General features: G+C 44.3%; 1 protein-coding gene across 1 annotated transcript in view; it reads left to right on the plus strand.

The window, feature by feature from the left end:
• Positions 1-844: 844 nt before the first annotated feature.
• The window catches only part of LOC138607088 (capping protein, Arp2/3 and myosin-I linker protein 3-like), a 44,898-nt gene continuing 25,726 nt past the window's right edge, over positions 845-20,016 (plus strand). Inside the window, exons 1-15 of the mRNA XM_069679638.1 lie at positions 845-907; positions 5,936-6,030; positions 10,830-10,880; positions 10,961-11,020; positions 13,187-13,308; positions 13,425-13,519; positions 13,794-13,864; positions 13,989-14,062; positions 14,141-14,216; positions 14,986-15,074; positions 15,151-15,245; positions 16,088-16,174; positions 16,704-16,813; positions 17,649-17,726; positions 17,835-17,911. Of these exons, the coding sequence (XP_069535739.1) occupies positions 856-907; positions 5,936-6,030; positions 10,830-10,880; positions 10,961-11,020; positions 13,187-13,308; positions 13,425-13,519; positions 13,794-13,864; positions 13,989-14,062; positions 14,141-14,216; positions 14,986-15,074; positions 15,151-15,245; positions 16,088-16,174; positions 16,704-16,813; positions 17,649-17,726; positions 17,835-17,911 (1,232 nt within the window). The 5' untranslated portion in view covers positions 845-855. The remainder of the gene's footprint in view (positions 908-5,935; positions 6,031-10,829; positions 10,881-10,960; positions 11,021-13,186; positions 13,309-13,424; positions 13,520-13,793; positions 13,865-13,988; positions 14,063-14,140; positions 14,217-14,985; positions 15,075-15,150; positions 15,246-16,087; positions 16,175-16,703; positions 16,814-17,648; positions 17,727-17,834; positions 17,912-20,016) is intronic.

Here is a 20,016-nt window from a genome sequence, read left to right on the forward strand (position 1 = left end):
CATGTTGCTGTGGTATCTTTGGCAGAGCAAATGGTCCCACTGAGCCGCACCCAGACTTGTAACAACACGAGCTCCACAGACGCTCAAAGAGAAACTGCTTTCCTGCAGACGTCTGATTTAATGAACACACATGTACACACACATCTTGTCCCGGGCCTTAGCTTGTTACACTGCAATGCAATCACAAGTTTAGGCTAGCTGGTTTGTTTTCGTTGTCTCTTGTTCTCTGATGGAGCTCAGCCTGCCAGCTGCTGTCAATCAAACACAGACAGGGACACGCCCCTCCAGCTGCTGATAGCTCCCAAAATAACTTCCATTAAATAACAAAACATATGAACAAAGCATTTAAGAAATACAGTTTCTGAGATGTGAATTTTTTAGAGAAGAGATGACTAAATGTGATTTCAGTGGGAGTTTAACATCTGCATGTCACGTGAGCAGCTGCTGTCGGACGTTATCAGCTTTAACTTATGTAACAAAAGAGCATCAGCTCAAAGTTCTTGCAGCCTCACTTCAGTGTATTTCCTGTGAATGTGTGAACTCTCGCTGCTTTCACAGGTAACTACAGCTGCCTCATTATCCCTCAGTGATCCCCGCCTCCTCCTCCTCATCCCTCCCTCCTCCTCCCTGCCCCTCCCTCCACCTCCCGTCGCTCCTATCACCCAGCCTCCCCACATCCACAGGGTTTCTTCTTCCAGGAAGCGCGTCGGGCAGTCGGATGCTCTGCTGGAATGCCTGGGAGAGAGAGCATCCCTTCTGTCCGTTTCTGAGAGAGAGGGGGGAGAGAGCCAGCGGGGAGGAGGTGGAGGAGAGGAGGAGGAGGAGGAGGGGTGGCGATAGGAGAGAGGAGCAGACATGGCTTCTAGAGAGATCACTGGTTTCGTGAGTGTGAGCAAGGACATCACAGGTGGGTACAGCCTGGTTATTTCGCTCCGTGTGTGTGTGTGTCTTGTCGCGGGCTGCAGCCGCCGTCTGCCCCGGTGTGTCAGCGCTCAGGCTCGGGATGCTTTTCCTCCGCGCGCCCGGCGGAGGCTGCGACCGAGCAGACGCATTAGAGGATGAGCTACACCTCCTCTTGTCCTGGAGCCTTTTCCTCCTCAGTGCATGTGAATTAGTTAACGTGCGGATGAATTATTTACAGTGCGGGGAAATATACCCTGCTTTAAATCTGCCCCTGGGGCGGATCAGGTAATAACCCCCACCCCCCCACCCTCCAGCCTTAGGCCAGAGAGGAAAAGGGGCGTTGTGGAAATAGTGCACAGTGTGTGCGCGTGGGTCCGATCGCGTTTTGTTCCCGGGTTTGCTCCATTCTTCCTCTAAAGCTGAATCATTCAGTGTTTTTTCTTTGTTTTTCTGCAGCTCATCCAACCCGAGCCCTTTAGTGATTGCGCGCGTGCATGCATGACTGCGCGTGCGTGCCAAAGTGAGTACTGATAAAGGCAGATGTTCTCCGTCTCGTGCCAATAAAAATACACGAGCTCCACAAACCCAGCAGCGCACAGAGTGCACAAATATTTATTCATTTTCCTCAAACAGCAACAGCTTGTGCACGTGTCACAGTATCAGCCTCGGACTGAGGAGCGTGCACGAGCTCTACGAACACGCGCACAAACACATGCTCAGGGTAGCCGGGACTCTGCTGCTGTGTTAATTACTGCTAATGGCTCTATTAGGCGCTCTGTGATGATTAACCCAGAGGAATCCCGGCCTCCTCATTCAGTCACCTGCCGCGCGGCTCCGCCTCCTCCTGACCCGCCTCCCGCTGACTGACAGGCAGGAGGAGCACCGGGGGCCACTGGGGCCTGGTGGCCTGCAGGCCTGCACAAGGTCACCTGAATGAGAGTCTTGATCCTCTCTCAGGATGGTCTCAGATTATTCTTCAGAGTTTCCTGAGTGTTTTCATCTCTGACTGTCTCCCTCCCACACCTCCCGCTCTCACTGACAGGTGAGCTCACACAGAAAACTGGCTCCTGTTTGTCTCAGGAAAAGTTTGAAGGATGTTTTGAGACTTTGACAGTGAATCCGATCTTTCTTTGAACAAACCAACACTCACATGTGACGTCTGAACACCTGTCAAAGATGTATTCTCATCCGTTACTAAAAGAAGTGATTTTGTAACGTAAACAACTCAAAGTTTGAGTTCAAAGGAAAAGCACAAAAAAGTCAAACCAGCACTTTAGTTGTTAAAGAATTGTTAGTTAAGATGCCTTCATATGTGATGCTAACATGTAGTGTATTCCATAAGTGTGGCTGCACGATGTTGCGATTATTTGGACAGATATTGTGAACTCAACATGACTCACGATGAGCGGAAGTGATTTGTGCACCTGTTTTGGGCTGTTGATCAGCAAGACTCTGATACAGCAGGATACAGGGGTTAAGGTTAAACATGCTGGGATAAGTTGTGATGGAGCAAGGTGATGTACTGCATCCTTTATGACAGTTCAAGTGCCTGTGTTCTTTGTGTTTATGCTAGCTGCATGTGCTAACGTGCTAATGTTGATAGGAGTGAGCAGGTCAGAGCTAAAGATGGATTACAGTCTGCTATTTAGTGTCAGCATATCATTAAAGCTCTGTCGTGTTTTGGCATTAAAACTCATTAAAAACTGACACGGGGTCCCAAAACATGATAACAACATACATAGTATGTTTCATGAGTTCATTCTTCTTCTCAAGTTACGACTGTAGTGAAGTTAAAACCTTTCTTTATGAAGGTCGGAGGAGTAGAAGTAAAAAGCAGCACAAAATATAAATATTCCAATTCAGTACTTGACTTAATGTTCTCCACCAGTTTTTAACTCGATCTTTGCCTCGTGGGCTGCACGGAGGTGCGGTGGTTAGTGCTGTCGCCTCACAGCTAGAAGGTTCCTGGTTCGAGTCCCCGTTCAGACGTAGTGGGAGTCTGCATGTTCTCCCCGTGCATGCGTGGGTTCCCTCCGGGTACTCCGGCTTCCTCCCACAGTCTCCTTAGGTTCACTGGTGACTCTAAATCCCCCGTAGGTGAATGTGAGCGTGAAAGGTTGTCTGTCTCTGTGTGTCAGCCCTGTGATTGCCAGGTGACCTGTCCAGGTGTAACCCTGCTTCTCGCCCAATGACAGCTGGGATAGGCTCCAGCCTCGCTGCGACCCTGAACAGGATCAGTGATGTTAGGGTTGTCACGGTAGTTTTCCAGCCGCGGTGACACACTAACGCCCCCTTGTGGTTCGGTGCTTAGCTGCCACCCCAGCACGCTGTCAGAGTATGTTTTGTTTATTTAACTATGGCGCGACCCCCTGATGGTAAAACATCATCGACATGAGTGAACACAGCCTGAGTGGTGGAAACAGAAGTTTATTATCACTACTGACTTTGTGTCCTAAAGTGTTGAAAGTAAATCGGTGGTGACGGGCTGCTTGTTGTTGTCGCGGCTAAACTAGCATGCACGAGACTGCACACGGGCTCGTCTGCGCTGATCAGACGCACAGAGGGCTGAGACAGCGGTGCTCTGGCAGCAAGGTTTCCTTTGCAGATGACTGTGATTTTTAAAACAGGTGTGTTGTTTATAATGTTTCTTTCTGTATGGAAGGATGAGGTGCTTCCCTGGGACGCAGGGATAGTGAGTTTACTGCGTCCCTTTAGACTTGAATGTGTCAGAGACGCTGGACGCGTACCGAGCAGCCCTGAGCAGTATAGATCATGGACGGTTCGATCTTTGCCTCACAGAAAAAACATTTTCCTAATTAATTGATGAGTTGTCCTGTCCAACAAACGTTAAACAGATATGAAAAATATCTTAGGGTTTCCATAAGTCTAAAGCGGGGTACACACTACAAGATGATTCCCTCCTTCAGACTGAATTAAACAAAGTCCTGATTCTCTGATGTTTCTAAAGATGATCTCTCCAGATGTTCCTGCTGTGGCGAATGTTCGAGAGATTTTACTTCTCCGATCTGCTCGGAAGAACGTCGTGGCTGCACCGATTTCAAATATTCAACATGTTCAATATTTACGATCTGATATCCTGTTGTGTGCGGGGAACCCCGAGGACAGCCGAGCACGCACTCTATGGATTGAACCAAATGATAGCCAATCAGGAAGCGAGCTGACTGAGGAAGGAAGCAAAACAATCGCAGCCATGGCGACCAACGCAAACATGCAGCATAAAGTAACATGTACTGCCAGAGATTCAGTGAGATTTGCAGCTGTGAGTGTCGGACTGTGGTTGTTGGTGAATGACTCTGTTAGTGTGTGGTGTGCTGTTTGGGTCAGATCGTAGCTCTGCACACACTACAGGGACAAAACTGTTCAATCGATCATTATCTGTCTGTGTGTCTCTCTCATTTTACACACCTGTGGGCTTCAAGGTGACGTCCTCAGATGTCTCACTTTGTCCTCAAGTCAGTTTGCTGCCGAAGAGGAAAGAAAGCAGAAAATATTTACTTTGAATTCAGAGAACGTTCACCTTTTTTTTTTAACTTCTCAAACATTTAATCAGCTATCAAAGCAGTTAGTTGTTGACGACTAACCGATTAATCATAAAGTCTTCAGTCACGATGCTTCAGTGATTAGAGTGTGCACCACTATGTGTGTGTGTGCGTGTGTGTGTGTGTGTGTGTGTGTGTGTGTGTGTGTGTGTGTGTGTGTGTGTGTGTGTGTGTGTTCCCAGCCTGAGAGTGAGACGCCTCCTCCGGCTCAGGGTGTGTGTGTGCTCCTCATGTCAGAGGTCACAGCAGTGATGCTGATGCAGTTTAACAGGAACAGTTCTCAGTGAATCACAGACGCTGATGTCTGCACGCGTCATGAAAATCACACTGAAGCATACTGGGAAGCATTTAGATGATAGCTTAGCATGATGCTAGCTTTGTGCTGAGACCAGCGAGCGATTCAGGAGAAGATTATAGTGATTCCTCAGAGTCCATTCAGTCGTTATTCCAGGAAAGTTCCTGTTGAAGAAGTGAAACCCTCTTAGTGTTTCTGATTCATGTTTATTTATCGTTGTGTCAATGACTTTTTATACAACCATCAGGATGTAAACAGACGCAGTTTATTAGATTATTATCATCTGAAATATCGTGATTATTCACATGCATGAAGCTTCCCTGAGTTATTAGAGGAACACATGAATGCAGCCTTTGTGTTTCAGAGCCGTTTGGTTTTAGACTTTTGTTCTAAATGAACATAACGAGGTTCTGGATGAAGTATTTCTGGGGCCGTGCTGTTTGACAGACTCGGCTGGTAAAATGGAGAAACAGGAGCGACAGGTGCAAAGAGCCCTGCTTGTTTTTAAACAGTGACATCATCCAGGTGATGTGTGAAAATAAAATTCACTTTTTCATAAAGAGATTGTGGCGTCTTGTTTTTTACCTAAAAGCTTCGGCCACAGTCACACATGCATGGTCGACAGTTCTTTGTTGTTTTAGTCGATCAAAGTTGTCTTTAGTTGTTATAATAAACAGCATTTAAATATGTGGATGGAGTCACTCCTGCATGCATGTGTGAATGTATGTATGGATGAATATATTTTTAATAGCTGAACAGACTTTGATCATAAAGTTAGTGCTTTTTTTAATGATTTTATTTAACTAATCTAATCAATCTCAGTGCAGACAAAGCCTCGCGCACCCCCAGCCATCTTTGGCGCTCCCCTAAGGGGGCCGCGACCCCAGGTTGGGAACCACTGGTGTAAAGCATCAGTACTGAAAACATCTTTTAACTTCACAAAGTGTAACTTTAACGGTCGAGCAGGTGTGCCATCTTTAAAATGCTTTCTATTGATTTACAGCCTGATATATTTTTAATGGTTTTTCACATTCTGGATTGATCTGCTAATTATTTCCTCCAGTGATTGATTGATTGTTTGGTTTGAAGAATAATTAAAAAACTTTTGTCGTGGTGGTTCTTGTGTGTAAACACTGATTCTTACACGACATTTGTCTTTTGTTTTATTCATCCACAGAAAGCATCAAGAAGACGATCGACAAATCATCCATCAAGTTTGTTTACGGCATTAAGCTCGACACCAAAAATGGCCGAACAGAGGACAGGATCCTGGTGAGTGTCAGTCTGTCTCGGAGCTTCATTAACAGCTCTTTAACCCTGCTCACAGGCCGCATGCGTCATGTATGTTCACCATCTTTGATGTAACTTGTGCTGCAGTGTTAATGGATCTGTGACTGCAGAGGATCCAGGAAACTTATTAACTGCTGTCTAACTGCTGCCTGTCTCTGCTGGTGGATGAATATTGGATGGACAGTATCTGTGGACCCCTCTGAGGCAGTGGGGGGCCGTGCAGCTCGCAGCCTTTGATTCAGGGCTGCTTTCATCACAGACTACGCGACTCTGATATGAAATCTCTATTTGAAGCTCGGCCAGAAATCTTGATAAAATCTGGGCCAATCAGCTCGTACATTATGGACCAGAACTCAGATTTGTCCCTTCAAGCATTCCTCCCTGAGAGACTGGACGGACTTTATTTGTGCATGAAAGCACAGCACCTCATGCACGCTGCAGCTCGTCCACACCGAGCGCAGCAGCTTCTATTGATTTAGTGCTCCTTTTAAAGTGCAGAACTAAAGCAAACGTCAGTGCAAGCAGAACCCTACAGTCCAGCCGCCGTGTAGTCCGTGTAGTTTTACCCTGTTTAAAAGACTAATGACTCCTGTTGCCCCTCCTGCAGCCCCCCCTTTCATCCCCGGCCGAGCGAGCTTCACTCAATAGACTTGCATGTACAGCCTTTGATATTCAGACACTTTGATATGTCACTCTGCCCGAAAAATCATTCTAATAATCTCTTTCCAATCCATTTCTCATTTGCTGCTTCCTGTTTTTAAGAGCCGAGCTGGAAGGGAAGAGTTCTCACTCCTGCTGGGTGTGGAAAAATAGATTGGAGTTCGATCAAACGCACCGGGCTTACAGGGGGCTTTGGTATTTTTAAACCTGGGACGCTTTTTTCATATCTTTGGGTCCAAATAATTAAGAGGTAGAAAAAAGTTTTGGAATTGCTTTAGTACATGTGTTCATCCTGCAGCAGTGAAACAAAGGTCGTCCACTAAAAGTTCTTGTTGTTTCCACTGACAGGCTCAGATTGTTATTCTAAGTGTGTGACAACATGACAGAAAGGATCCCTACAGAGATAGACCTTTTTGTTACAGAGGAAGATGATTGTTTTAACCACACACAGACGTTACATCGCTCTCTGCGCACACACCAGACTCCATTCACAAAAACAATGATTTTACTGCTGTCTTGGGAGTTGCTGGTCTACTGCTGTCTCAAAAACAGATGATTTATTCAAAGTGTTATCTTGGAGTCAACCAAATCCTTGGAAAGTTATACGGCAACACAAACAAACTAACTGACCGAGGCAGCAGCAGACCTGCAACTCCTGTGTTCGGTGAAGAAAAATGACTGTTTTTGTCAATGGGGTCTGGTGGCTTTGAAGAGAGCGATCTAACGTCGGCTTCCAATGGTTAAGATATCTGCTAACTCCTCCCTCTGAGTGTCTGACACACAGACACCACTTCAAACTGTGCACTGAACTGAACTCTTAATGTACATAAGATGGATTATTGTGCAATAATTGAATTCTGATTCTGATCTTCACAGCCGCCAGACTCCAGTGACATAAACAAGATTGTTTGTCTGCTGCTGCCACGACCACTCAGTTAGTTTGCATTGCTGCGTGACTTTGATGTTAAAAGTGTTGGATTACATACAAACCAGCACCTCCTGTGCTATGTGACGTAAAAATGCTGTTTTTGTGAATGGAGTCTGGTGTGTGTGCAGAGAGCGATGTAACGTCTGTGTGTGGTTAAAACAATCATCTTCCTCTGTAACAAAAAGGTCTATCTCTGTAGGGATCCTTTCTGTCATGTTGTCACACACTTAGAATAACAATCTGAGCCTGTCAGTGGAAAAAACAAGAACTTTTAGTGGACGACCTTTGACCCATCAGGGCTTACGTTGCAGCCGTTACAGCCTGTTTCAGGGCTGCAGGCTGAAACAATCTACTGAAGCAATTCCAAAACTTTTTCTCCCTATTGTACCATTAATATGCAAATATATAGATATGTGTGTCCGGGTTATTCAGCAGTAGTTGTGTATTTCTCAGAGGTTTGAAGAGAGGAGTAGATCGGTTGTTTGGCTCCGTCACATCAATTTATCTCCATGAGGCCTAAACCAAAGTGTCAAACAAGAAAAGATTGGAATATCTGTCCTGTAGCTTTTCTCCTGCATAATTATCCACCACAATAAGCGTGTGTGTGTGTGTGTGTGTGTGTGTGTGTGTGTGTGTGTGTGTGTGTGTGTGTGCGTGTGTGTGTGCGTGCGTGCGTGTGTGTGTGGTCTCTCTTTGATGTGGATACTGCCTCTCTCTGCTGCTGCATCAGCATGATTCACTCCTGTTTACTCTACGCTTTCTCTCTTAACTACCACCCGTAACCCCGACTCATCACCGTAATGTGATACAATCTGCTCCTTTAATCAACTCCTCCAGACACACAGATCCTCCTCCCCCCTTCCTCCCCCCTCTCTCCATCTCACATCCAGGTTTTGAGTGACTTCATCTCAGACACCTCGCTCGCTGTGTGGGTGTAAGAGGCTGTCAGCGTTTGCTTCTGAGAGGCCTGTGTCAAGCTCCTCTCTCCAAAATATGAAACACTGGAGTGGGAGAGCTGTAATTTAATTACTGCTTCTCATTGGGGAGAGACACATGGACAGGAGGAGGGGGGAGGTTTGTCCTGAGGGAGTGTTTTAGCAGGGCCATCAGAGAGAATGGAGTAAATGATTGGGAGCGACGGAGCAGAAGAGGAGAGGAGAAAGAGCAGAGGGCAGAACTCAGGGGCTGGTGCAGAGCAGCCAAATGCCAAAGAATCACTGCTCTTTGTTTTCTGCTCGGAGAGAGACGCCGACGTTTTTAGGATGTGAAATCGTCGCTCATGAACACAAGTCAGCGACAGAATCTGATTTATCCTGCAGCTGCATGATACAAATGTTTCCAGGCTGAGAAAAAGCCGCAGAAATGCTGCGTGATGCACAAATAAGCTCCTTGGTCGCTTTCATATTTCCTATCACGTCCGAACTCCCATCAAGTTTGCATCGCACTAAAATTATCCCCACACACTTCAGACTGCAGACAGCAAATTAGCGGAGGAAGTGTAGCAAAAAGATGCTAATTCGGCATCCTGACCCAGCATGACCGGATCTGGAACAGATCCCATCACTGCACTGTAAAAAGTCAGCTCACAAAAACAAGGACACATCACATGCATTAATGTTTAAAAAGAAGTAATATTACAACATGTGAATTGTGCACAGATATATAAAAACTAATACATTCAGACTAAAATATGAGCAGTTTTCTTACACTAAGAAGGTTTTGTGTAAAATTATTGTGCTGGTGATTTCATTTATCTCACGGTGACGCTTAAAGCGAGTGTTTGTCTGAAAGAAAAGATTTTAGAGTCCCATGACTGTGAAAAGTCAGCTCTCAATAATTCAAATAAGCAAAATTGTATGTCAACAGAACAAGAAAACGTCTCTCACCAAGAACCCTGATGTCTTTAAACTAGTGTATCCAAGTACATTTGTCTGATGCAGGGAAAATATTAAAGAATTATTTTCTCAATTTGTGAGAAATGTTTGTGAATTTTGGAAATGCTACTGCCTTTCATCTTAAAGTAAAGCTTCATGTTTAGGAAATATTTCAATAACCATTACAGTTGCACTGAAAACAAGTGCAGAGTCCTCTGACTGCACTGCGATAAGTCAGGTCTCAAAAACAAGAAAAGAATGAAGATAATGATTAAAATGTTTCTTAAAATAAGCAACATGATTCGTCCAACAGAACAAGAAAATGTGACTCCCAATATGCATTAAATGTTTGTAATTTTCGCAGTGCCTTCACCTTGACATGAGGCTCAAACAGCACAGCTACACTGAAAACAAGTATGTTTGTCTGAAAGAGAAAGATTTCATCACTGCACTGTAAAAAGTCAGCTTTCAAAAACAAGAAAAAAAACATTAAATGGGGGAAATGTTATTTAAAAAGAAGCAACCAAAGCAATAAAACCAGTAAAAACACAAACATTTGTCACTAATAACAAGACTTAGAGTCCCGTGACTGCACTGTAAAAACAAGGGAAAAAAGCCAGATAATAAAAAATGTTACTTAAAATAAACAAACTTATCTGCCAACCGAAAAAGTAAAAATGTCTGGTAAAAGCGTCCTCAGATATTTTAAAAACAGCAGGTTCAGATGAAAAACGAGTGCTAGTGTCATCAACCTAAAGTACTTTAGGATAATCACTCAAAAAATGGCACGTCAAATTTAAGGAGAAAATGTGACTCTATCGTTTATCCTAAATCTCAGTTCTAATATATTTTAACAGAGTTAAGGACAAACAAAAGTAAATATCTGTCATGAAGATGCCTAGAGCGAAGAAATATCAGATGTTGGTTAAAGAAACTTCGACTTCACTTTTTGCAGTGTGGAAATGTGGAGGACACATTATTAGCTGCTGAAAACAGCTTCTGTACGCCGTCTGCAGCATGTTTCAGATTAAACAAATGAGCCACATCAGATCTGTTGTTAATGAAATTAAATCTGATGTTTGTGAGATTAAATCGCTGTCGTCATTACTCAGCCTGCATCACGTTCATCTACGAACATTAGAGAACCCTCAGAGGGCTTGAAGGCGATCAATACGTGATAATATAGAAAAGGACTCGTCGTTTCTCTCTCATTATTACCATGGAAACTCCTGGGACTATTCTCTCCCCCGTGGTGATGGTGACTGTGCAGTGAACTTTTCCGTAATCTTCATCCAATTTGCTCTGCTGCCTTTCTTTAGGTCCTCACAACATGGCGTCTCTATTTCCTGGCTCCAAAGATCCCCGCGAAGGTAATTCTCTCACCGCTGTCCGTCTCCAGGAGAAGCTTTGTGTTTCTCTGACATCTTTATTCTGTCCATTCCGACCACAGGTAGAAAGTACATTCAACTTTCTGGAGATTCGAGCGCTGAATTCTCACCCTGAGCACCAGGTGAGTTTTAACACTGAACTCTGTGCTGCTCTGTTACCACTGAATGATTGTCTGTAGGCTGTATAATGCAGCGGTTAGATCACCTTAACCTTCAAGGACTGACAGGACATATTAAAAGCATCTATCAAACAGATACAGGGACAGTCGATGCTCTCTTAATAACTTTTTCTTTTCTGTAGTTCATGGTGAAGGTGATGAAACCGCAGCGCTGCAGGGATGAGTCCTCAAAAGCATGACGAGTTCCCAAGTCTAAAAGTTAGCTGTTGTTTGCATGGGGTTTGGTTTGAGGCCTGTAGTGAGCTTTTTACCATATAAAAGGCGGATGTAGCCTCTGTTTTAAAGATGCAGAAGTGGCTTAAACCTGCATTCTTTCTAATGGCCAGCAGGAGGCTAAAAGAAGTCTAGTTCTATAGAAGTCTATGAGAAAATGGTCCTCCTCCTCTCCTTATTTATTCCCTCAGTAAACATGTTCCTTTTGAGTTTATGGTCTCAGTCTCTAGTTTCAAGTCTTCTTCAACACAGCGTGATGTTCATTTAGTCACTGATGCTCCCATTGAGAGTCACACAGACCAGAAGGGAGGGTTTAGGGCGAGGCTACCTCTGACAAGTCACTACCAACCTGTCGAGCATCGTATATCACACTCTCGTCCAAATATGGACACTTTTGGCTCTAGAGAACCAAGATGGCCACGGTCAAAATGCAGTTTTGTAGTCCATAAACCAACGTCAAGGTGGCTATGTCCACTTCTTATACATTAATATGCTTCTATGACATTTACGGTCTTCTGTACATTATAGAAAACACCTAAAACGTGCAAGAGATGTGTTGGGTGTGAATTAGGCGTGGCTATACTGAGCGTTGGTGTCTCGCCTCTATGTTATTGACTGCATGTTCATGACATGAAGTATAGTGAAGATGTTGACTGTACAGAAACAACATGAAACATCGTGTCCAATGATGGTCTCTCAGTTGAAAATAGGTAAACTTCTGGAACACCACCACGCTCGTCAATGTCGCTTCTCCCTCACCGTCCAATCAAAATCAAGAAGGGGCGGGACTTATGATATCAACTTTGTCAACAACAAGCTGCTTGTCGAGCTGCGGCCAATGGCAGGACTCCTTTCTTTAGTGTTTAGGTTTTCTTTGTAAAACTTCCTTGAATAAAAGCAAATATTAATGACACAGAGCGATTTAACAACGGTCACTAACAAGGGAAGCCAAAGTGCCCAGAGTCAACTTTCGTAACCTAGCAACAGTAAGCGCCAATCACTGAGCATTTCTGTGCTCATTTCTGGTGCTGGGAAAGAAACGTAATGACTAACAATCTAATATTTAGTTTAATATTTAACCAGAAATGAGGGAAATCTCAATGATTTTTCGAGGCTTCAATAAAGCTTCATGTTAAATGGAACAACATAACGACAGCTGTGTAATGATTTAAATATATCTTTAATGGAGGTGTTATTATTGTTGAATAAACGTAACATTTATACATTTCAGAGCGCTTCTCACCGACGTTTACAGTTGCTAGGTTACGAAGGTTGATTGGCGGCACTTCGCTTCCCTCGGTAGTGACTTTAAGTCTTTGTTAAATCGCTCTGTGTGATTCATATTTGCTTTTACTCAAGGACAATTTACAAAGAAGACAGAAAAACAAGGTTAAGGAATCGTGTCCTGGCCTCCGCCATTGTTGTCTCATTGTTGACATCATAAGTCCCGCCCCCTCTTGGTTCTGATTGGTTGGTGAGGGAGAAGTGACATTGACGAAACAGCAGCATTTCAAGAGTTGAGCGCAGCGACGAATAACAGCTGAGGCTGCTCACGGTTTAACGCTGAAAACGCTGCGTTGGTTTTGTATAAAAAGTAGGCGCTGCCAAAACACTGTTAGTGGACAGAGGCCTTTAAAATGTTTATACATGCTTAATACTACATTATAAGCCTTTTTATTTATTGTAACTCTTCATGTTTATGTAAATAATTATCTTTAGTAATTCCTGTGTTTTATAAAGGTGAAACTCAGTGCTGTATCTGAGGATAGTAGGGGTGGGTGTCAGGGGGAGGGTCCATCACAAATATGAAGAATGATGGGGAGGCTGTTGCTTTTTGAAGAAGGGAAACATCAGATTAAAGCGTTTAATTTTCAGTCTCTTCTGTTTCCTGTGCAGGTCGTCATCGACACCGACAAGTCCAGCTTCTCTCTGAGGTTCGAGTCCCGCGAACACCTCAATAATGTGGTCAGCCATATTAACTACGCTCTGTCTCGAATATTCAACAACTCCATATTTGCGTAAGTGTCGCCTACACCAGAAAAAGCATCTGAATAAATCACATATTAGTGCAGATAAATGAATGTCAGGAGATGGATGGTGCCTCACAGTGCCCGTGCTTCTTTTATGTTGGCAGCCCCTCCATCTGTCATTCAGACAGCGACCTTTCAGAGGGCAGCAGGAAGTATTCACCCAGCTCGGAGACATCAGTGGAGACGCAGAGAGCCTGTGGTAAGAGACACACTATCATCAAACACGCAGGCACACACATACACGCTCACATGCACAACATTTGGCAGCCTCCAGAGGAAGTTGGCTCACATGCTCGCCACAAATTCTCCCCCAGATGTTCTTTTTAAAGTCTTCTCTCAGAAAAATTAAAGATTGATAATTTGGACAAATGTTTCTGTTTGCATTTCGCTCCTTCCTCTCTTCTGCTCCCGCTGAAGGAAGCAGCTGTTCACATAATCTCATTGTTTGTGTCTCTCGCCTCTGCGTCTCTCAGGAGGCTTCTCGGAGACGTACTCGGCTCTGTGCGACTATAATGGCATCAGCTGCAAGGAGGAAGTGCAGTGGGTAAGAGCTGTGGGACTGTGCCTGTGTTGCTCTGAGTGCTTCTGAGTGTTACATACAGCTCTGTGCACAAAATGAGGGTTTCATATTATGCAGCAAAGAGGCTCATGGGTAATGTTGCTCCTAGGATGTGGACACCATCTATCACTCCCAGGACAGCCGAGAGTTTAACCTGCTGGACTTCAGCCACCTGGAGAGCAGGTGAGGGACGAGCAGCGGTCACTCTCTGATATCTCCTCCGTGTGTTTCCTCGTTTAGCTCAGTGTTCATCTCTTGCAGGGATTTGGCCGTGATCGTTGCATCGATGGCGTACAACACCTGGTTCACTAAACTGTACTGCAAAGACCTGCGCATAGTGAGTACAAGCTCTCTGCTTTACTGTGCTGTGGTTCTGTTTTCACGAGGCTCTAAGGTGACTGTTTATAAAGATGGACGAAAAGGGAAGCCAAAATAAAGCTGCCATCTTGCTCTGATGACGTCATCTGTATCCAGAGTGTGTGCAGTAGAGATCGGCCTCACCCGAAACACACCTTTACCTTGTGTCCTTGGCGTGTCGGAGCCCTCAGGTGTCCTCGGCATGTTGGAGCCCTCAGGTGTCCTTGGCGTGTTGGAGCCCTCAGGTGGGCTCAGTCTGCAGCAGAACAGCTTCTTGTGTCGGTCTGAAGCAGATATTCACGCTGATGGAAAGTTCACTGACTGTAGTGTTAGTGTTAGTTACGTCTCCTCTCACCGTTCCTCCTCTACTCTGCTACTCGGGCACAGAACGCTGCAGGAGCCCCATTTGTCAGCAGACCTGTCAATCATGAGGCCACACCCCCTTTTTACAGCATTAAATAAATAATTAAAAGTAAACTTGTCAGAAAAACGAACACTTGGACATAAATCAGCATGATAAGAACTAACTATAATGACAGAAACCATGTTTGAGAAAAATGTATTTGACGTGTGTTTTGATTTTATAGTTTGACTCATGTCCCATCTGTTAACATGGAGGAGGCGGGCTTTATGAGCTATACTGCAGCCAGTCAGCAGGGGGCAGTAGAGATGATATAGTGAGCTGTCATGTCGTCCATCTTTTTAAACAGTCTGTAGTTAAAACAGACAAAAAGCTCTCTGTTTTTTAGGGGTCAGAGGTCACCGAGCAGGTCCTGCACACGGTCAGCAAATCATCCAGCCTGGAGGAGATCACTCTGGAGAACGCAGGGTTAAAATCGTGAGTTTTGATCTCTCTAGCTCGTCTCTTTCTACCTTTCCTTACACCTCAGTATAACCGTGTGTCCTCTTCACAGAGACTTCCCTCAGAAGATGTCTGCAGCTCTCTCAGAGAATCCCGCTTCTGTCATCCACTCGCTCAACTTGGCTCACAACTCGCTGGACAACCAAGGTACCATCAAACATCCACTTTCCTTTGTGATGGACTGTAAAGTTAAAACATTCATTCAATCCTTTTATTTGATATCAATAAGGAGGCCCCAACAATACTTTTGTAGAGCAGCAGCTCCTGTGTTCTGCGAGGTTAAATGTTTTTCTCACTGGAGTCTGGTGTGTTTGCAGAGAGCGATGTAATGGCTGTTTAAATACAAACTCATCTTCCTCTGTAACAAAAAGGTCTATCTCTGTAGGGATCCTTTCTGTGATGTTGTCACACACTTAGAATAACAATCTGAGCCTGAAACACTTTAAGTAGACATACTCTGACGGGGCTCATTTGCCCCAAAGGATTACGTTGCAGCCATTCTTGCTAATTTCATGGCTTCTGGCGAATGCAAACTACTGAAGCAATTCCAAAACTTTTCTACCTATTAGTCATTTAGACTCCAAAATATCTGAAACAGGACCACGGTTTAAAAACACAGGAATTCCCCTGTCTTAAAGTAAACAGTGTGAACCATTAAAGCCACTAATCACATAAGACGGGACCGAAATAAATCAGAGAATGACTCTTTGCACTTATCTTTAAACAGATTAAAACGATGGTGAGATTCTTATTCAGTTAAGTTCTGTTAGTCGCCCCTGTGGATCATTTTAAACTGTATAAAAACAGAATGTGTCTCGGATTTAAATATTCCCTCATTTCACGTCTTTGAGATCTAACTCTGCAGCTGCATCTTTGTGGGAGAAAGTGTTTACTGTGGAAGTAAAGGTTGCAACAAAACAGGAAATTAAATGTCAAGACTGAGCAGGTGAATGGAGATGATCCTGCTTTCTCTTATTTGTGTGCTGCAGGTGTGTCCAACTTAATCCAGCAGGTGTGTCGCCTCAGCAAAGGGCTCCGTCTCCTCAACCTCTCTAAGACCTCGCTCACCTCCAAAGGTTTGTTTCCTCTCTGTTTTCTGTAATGCAACGTAAATAAAGTGTCAGCTACAACCCGGTAATACACGACCCAAATCGGGTGGAATAAGTCAAAAACAGCTGCAGCTGGTGGAGCATCTCTCAGTCTTTGTGTTAGATTAAAGGTCAGGAGATATGAAACCTCCAAAGCCCCTGATAATTCTCCCTCCTGAAGAGCTGTGTTTCATGTTTGGCCCCGCCATGACTCCGTATTGACTCAGTGTGTGATGTGCTGTGCAGCCCCGCAGGCAGCAGGCCTCCTGCTTCTGTCTCGTCTCACTGCACCCAGAGGACAATTTAAATATTACATTGAAGCAGGCAGATACAGAGCACTGTTTCCATTACATCCACTGATACCTGCTCCTGCTGCTGCGTATGAATAATGAAAGGACACAAAATGTTTTGAGAGTGTTCTCCGTCTTTTAATATTGTACCCCCTCCCTCCCTCCCGCCCTCCCTCCTCCTTCTCTTGTCTCTCTCTCTCTCCCTTTTATCTCCCCCTCTCCCTTAGGAGTGGTGTCTCTCTCTCAGGCTCTGTGCTCCAGCGATGAGTACTCCAACTCTCTGCTGCACCTGGACCTGAGCAAGAACCCCGGGGTCCTCTCAGGGGAGGACGCCTCGGTCAGAAAACACAAACCAAACAAAAACGCACACGCTGCTCTATTTATACACACAGAACACAAATTCTAATATTTTTAAAAGGGCCTTATTTGTGCATGTTTTTGGAGCTAAATGAGTAATTGGTATAAAATGTTTTAGAATTGTTTCCGTAGATTGCTTCAATTAAGTTGAAATGGCTGCAATTTATTCTTTGGGTTATACGTCCACTAAAAGTTCTTGTTGTTTCCACTGACAGGCTCAGATTGTTATTCTAAGTGTGTGACAACATGACAGAAAGGATCCCTACAGAGAGAGACCTTTGTTACAGAGGAAGATGATTGTTTTAACCACAGACAGACGCTCAGTCTGTCACTCTCTGCAAACACACCAGACTCCATTGACGAAAGCAGGAATTTAACCTTGCAGATCACGGGAGTTGCTGGTCTACCGCTGCCGCAAACATTTAGTTTGTTTGTGTTATTGTGTGTTAAACAAATATTGCGTTGGAACCAAACTTACCATTGAACACACCGAAGTACATAATAAAGACTAAATGATGGCGACAAATGTTGACCATCAACTCACTTTATCTGGGAGTTAAATGACTGTTTTTTCAAATGGAGTCTGGTGACATACTCTGATCAGACATGTTTGCCTGTAAGGACTACGGTGCAGCCGTCACAGCCTTTTTTACTTCTCCTTCTGAAGCATCTACTGAAACAATTCCAAAATGTTTTGACACAAAAAATAAACAAAGATAGAGCCCAGGTTTAAAAATACCGGAGTGACGTCTCTTTCTTGTCTTCTTTCTTGTCTTCTTTCTTGTCTTCTTTCTTGTCTTGTTTTCTGTTTGCAGAACTTGTATCTGTTCTTGTCTCAGCCGAACTGCCTGGTCCACTTGGACCTGTCGGGCACAGACTGCTCTGTGGACTCTGTGAGTATTTAATGACCGAGGACGATGAAATGTTTATGTCCAACGCTGAAACAAAATGCACTTCTCTCTCTGCTCAGATTAACCCTTTCCACCCTGTGTCTCATGCAGCTATTTGGGGCTCTTCTGAGGGGGTGTTGTGCTGATCTTTCCTTTCTGAATCTTTCCAAAAATTCCTTCTCCCACAGGTTAGTCATGACTTTAAGGTTACCAGCCTAAATCATCAGATACACCATCTTTATGTTATCTTACCGGCCTCACCCCTCCCTCCATCTCTCTTCCTCTTTCCTCTGTGGCTGAATGGAAACTCAGGAATGAGCTTTGTGGGAATCGTTGTGTCTCCTCTCTGTGGGTGTGTCTGCTGCCGTTTAAAAGCAGCCTGCATAGATAAGACTCATGAATATTTAAGCACAGTTATCTTTCATTTGACCCGACTCGCTCCCTCCTCTTCCAACAAAGCAATATTCAGTCTGCTTCTCATTCTGTGTCAGAGCCCTGCCATCATATTTACCCAGCGTGTCAACGGTGTGTGTGCAAGCTCTCATCCCTCTCTCTCTCTCTCTAGCCCTTTTCACACATGCACTCCTGACAGTTTCGAGAAAAATTCACAACAGTCTGCCCCAGAAATTTTCCAGAGTTGCCCTTTCACACACGTCCCTCAGAGCGGAGTTTTTCCCTGTTGTACGGGGCGGGGGAGGGGAATCTGATGAGGAAGGACACGGTGTAAAAAGTACGCTGCGGCGTCGGCCCTCACAGAAGCTCCTGAATGTCTTCCTCTCTCTGCAGACGTCTTTGCTGTCGTCTTGTAAACAATCCTTCTTCTTCAACCTCGGATGTTTTTAATCATCCTGTTACGTGTCGCTCTTCTGGTTTCACACCGGTCACATGATATAAACGTCATCACCCCGCCCACTCGCTCGCGGTGAATGTTCCTGACTATTCCCTGCTGCGTTCACACATCGGCTCACCTCCACTTCTTGCAGACGTTTTACCAGGTGGCTGCAGGAAACAGTCTGCATCCAGTTGGGGAAAAATTTGGTGGTTTGCATCCACACATGCAGCCCGGCCCGACTATGTGGGGAAATTTTCATGAGTGCAGTGCATGTGTGAAAGGAGCTTCTGTATCCTCTCGTTCTTCTTTATTTTTTTAACAGTTTTTTATTTATATTTCTCAATATGAACAACACAAACTTCCTACATCAGCAACACAACAAATAAAGACTCTCAGGCTGCACTCATACTGCAGGCGTTCGTGCTCAGTGCCGATTTGGGGCTCTGATTTTTTGGGGTCACTGTTCATATCTATTTTAGAATGTGACCCAGGAAAGACATCGATGTGAACAGAAAATGATTTAAGGAAGACACGCGTACGCAAACAATAACAAAAGACGTCACAGCTGTTGACATTTGTTTTTTCGTAAACATGGATGGCTCTCGGGCATTGGGACTTTGGATGTGCATAAACTTTTGTGCATGTAAGCGACATCTCCATCAGAGATGGGTGAAACGGACAAGAGCTCTCGAAATGCTCTCGAACAGTTTTGATTGGATAGAAGCATCTCCCCACATAACAGTTAGATCTGCTATTTCGGCGTCTCTCAACTGCTGCGTCGTCCTCCGTGGTCAAGCGGATAAAGAAAGTCTTCTTCTTTTTCTTCTTCTTCAGACTGACTCCTGGAAATGTGCATATTACCATGGCAACAAGGACCAATTCTGATTCGAGTGTTCAAATACAAGTCGCATGCAGGTCGCATGTTTGGGATTCCAATTTAGTGCCATATATTCAAGTAGGCCAGGACCGAATTTAAAAAATGCGACATCGTGCAACTTTTTGCTGTTCACACTGATTTGAAATAATCAGCTCTGTGTCACATGAGGGGAAAAAATCTGAACGAGTCTGAATGCAGCCTCAGTGTCATCGCTGAAACAAGACAAAGTAAAACAAAGTAAAACATCACACGTTAAACAAACGAGCTCCACCTCACTGTTTTCATACCTGTTGAATGAAATATGTTAAAGCGATAGTTTGGATTTGGGGGGTTGAGTGGGTATGAACTACTTATCAATACTCAGACCGTTGATGTCCATACAAATGAAAAAGAATTGAAGAAAAATCCAACTTAAATATGTTGAAAAAATACAAATTGTGAAGGTTCAGGTTTAAACAAAAAAGGACCCAGGTGCAGACTTGGATGATTTATTAAATAAAACAAAGACAACTCAAAAACAAAAAGGCAGAGCCAAAATCTTCATACCAACAAAAAGGAAAGCCAAAAGGTAGAACGAGACGGCT

Source organism: Semicossyphus pulcher, unplaced genomic scaffold, assembly GCF_022749685.1.
Source record: "Semicossyphus pulcher isolate SPU_LCO1_2020_fin unplaced genomic scaffold, fSemPul1.0.p SCAF_4, whole genome shotgun sequence".
Lineage (NCBI taxonomy): Eukaryota > Metazoa > Chordata > Actinopteri > Labriformes > Labridae > Semicossyphus > Semicossyphus pulcher.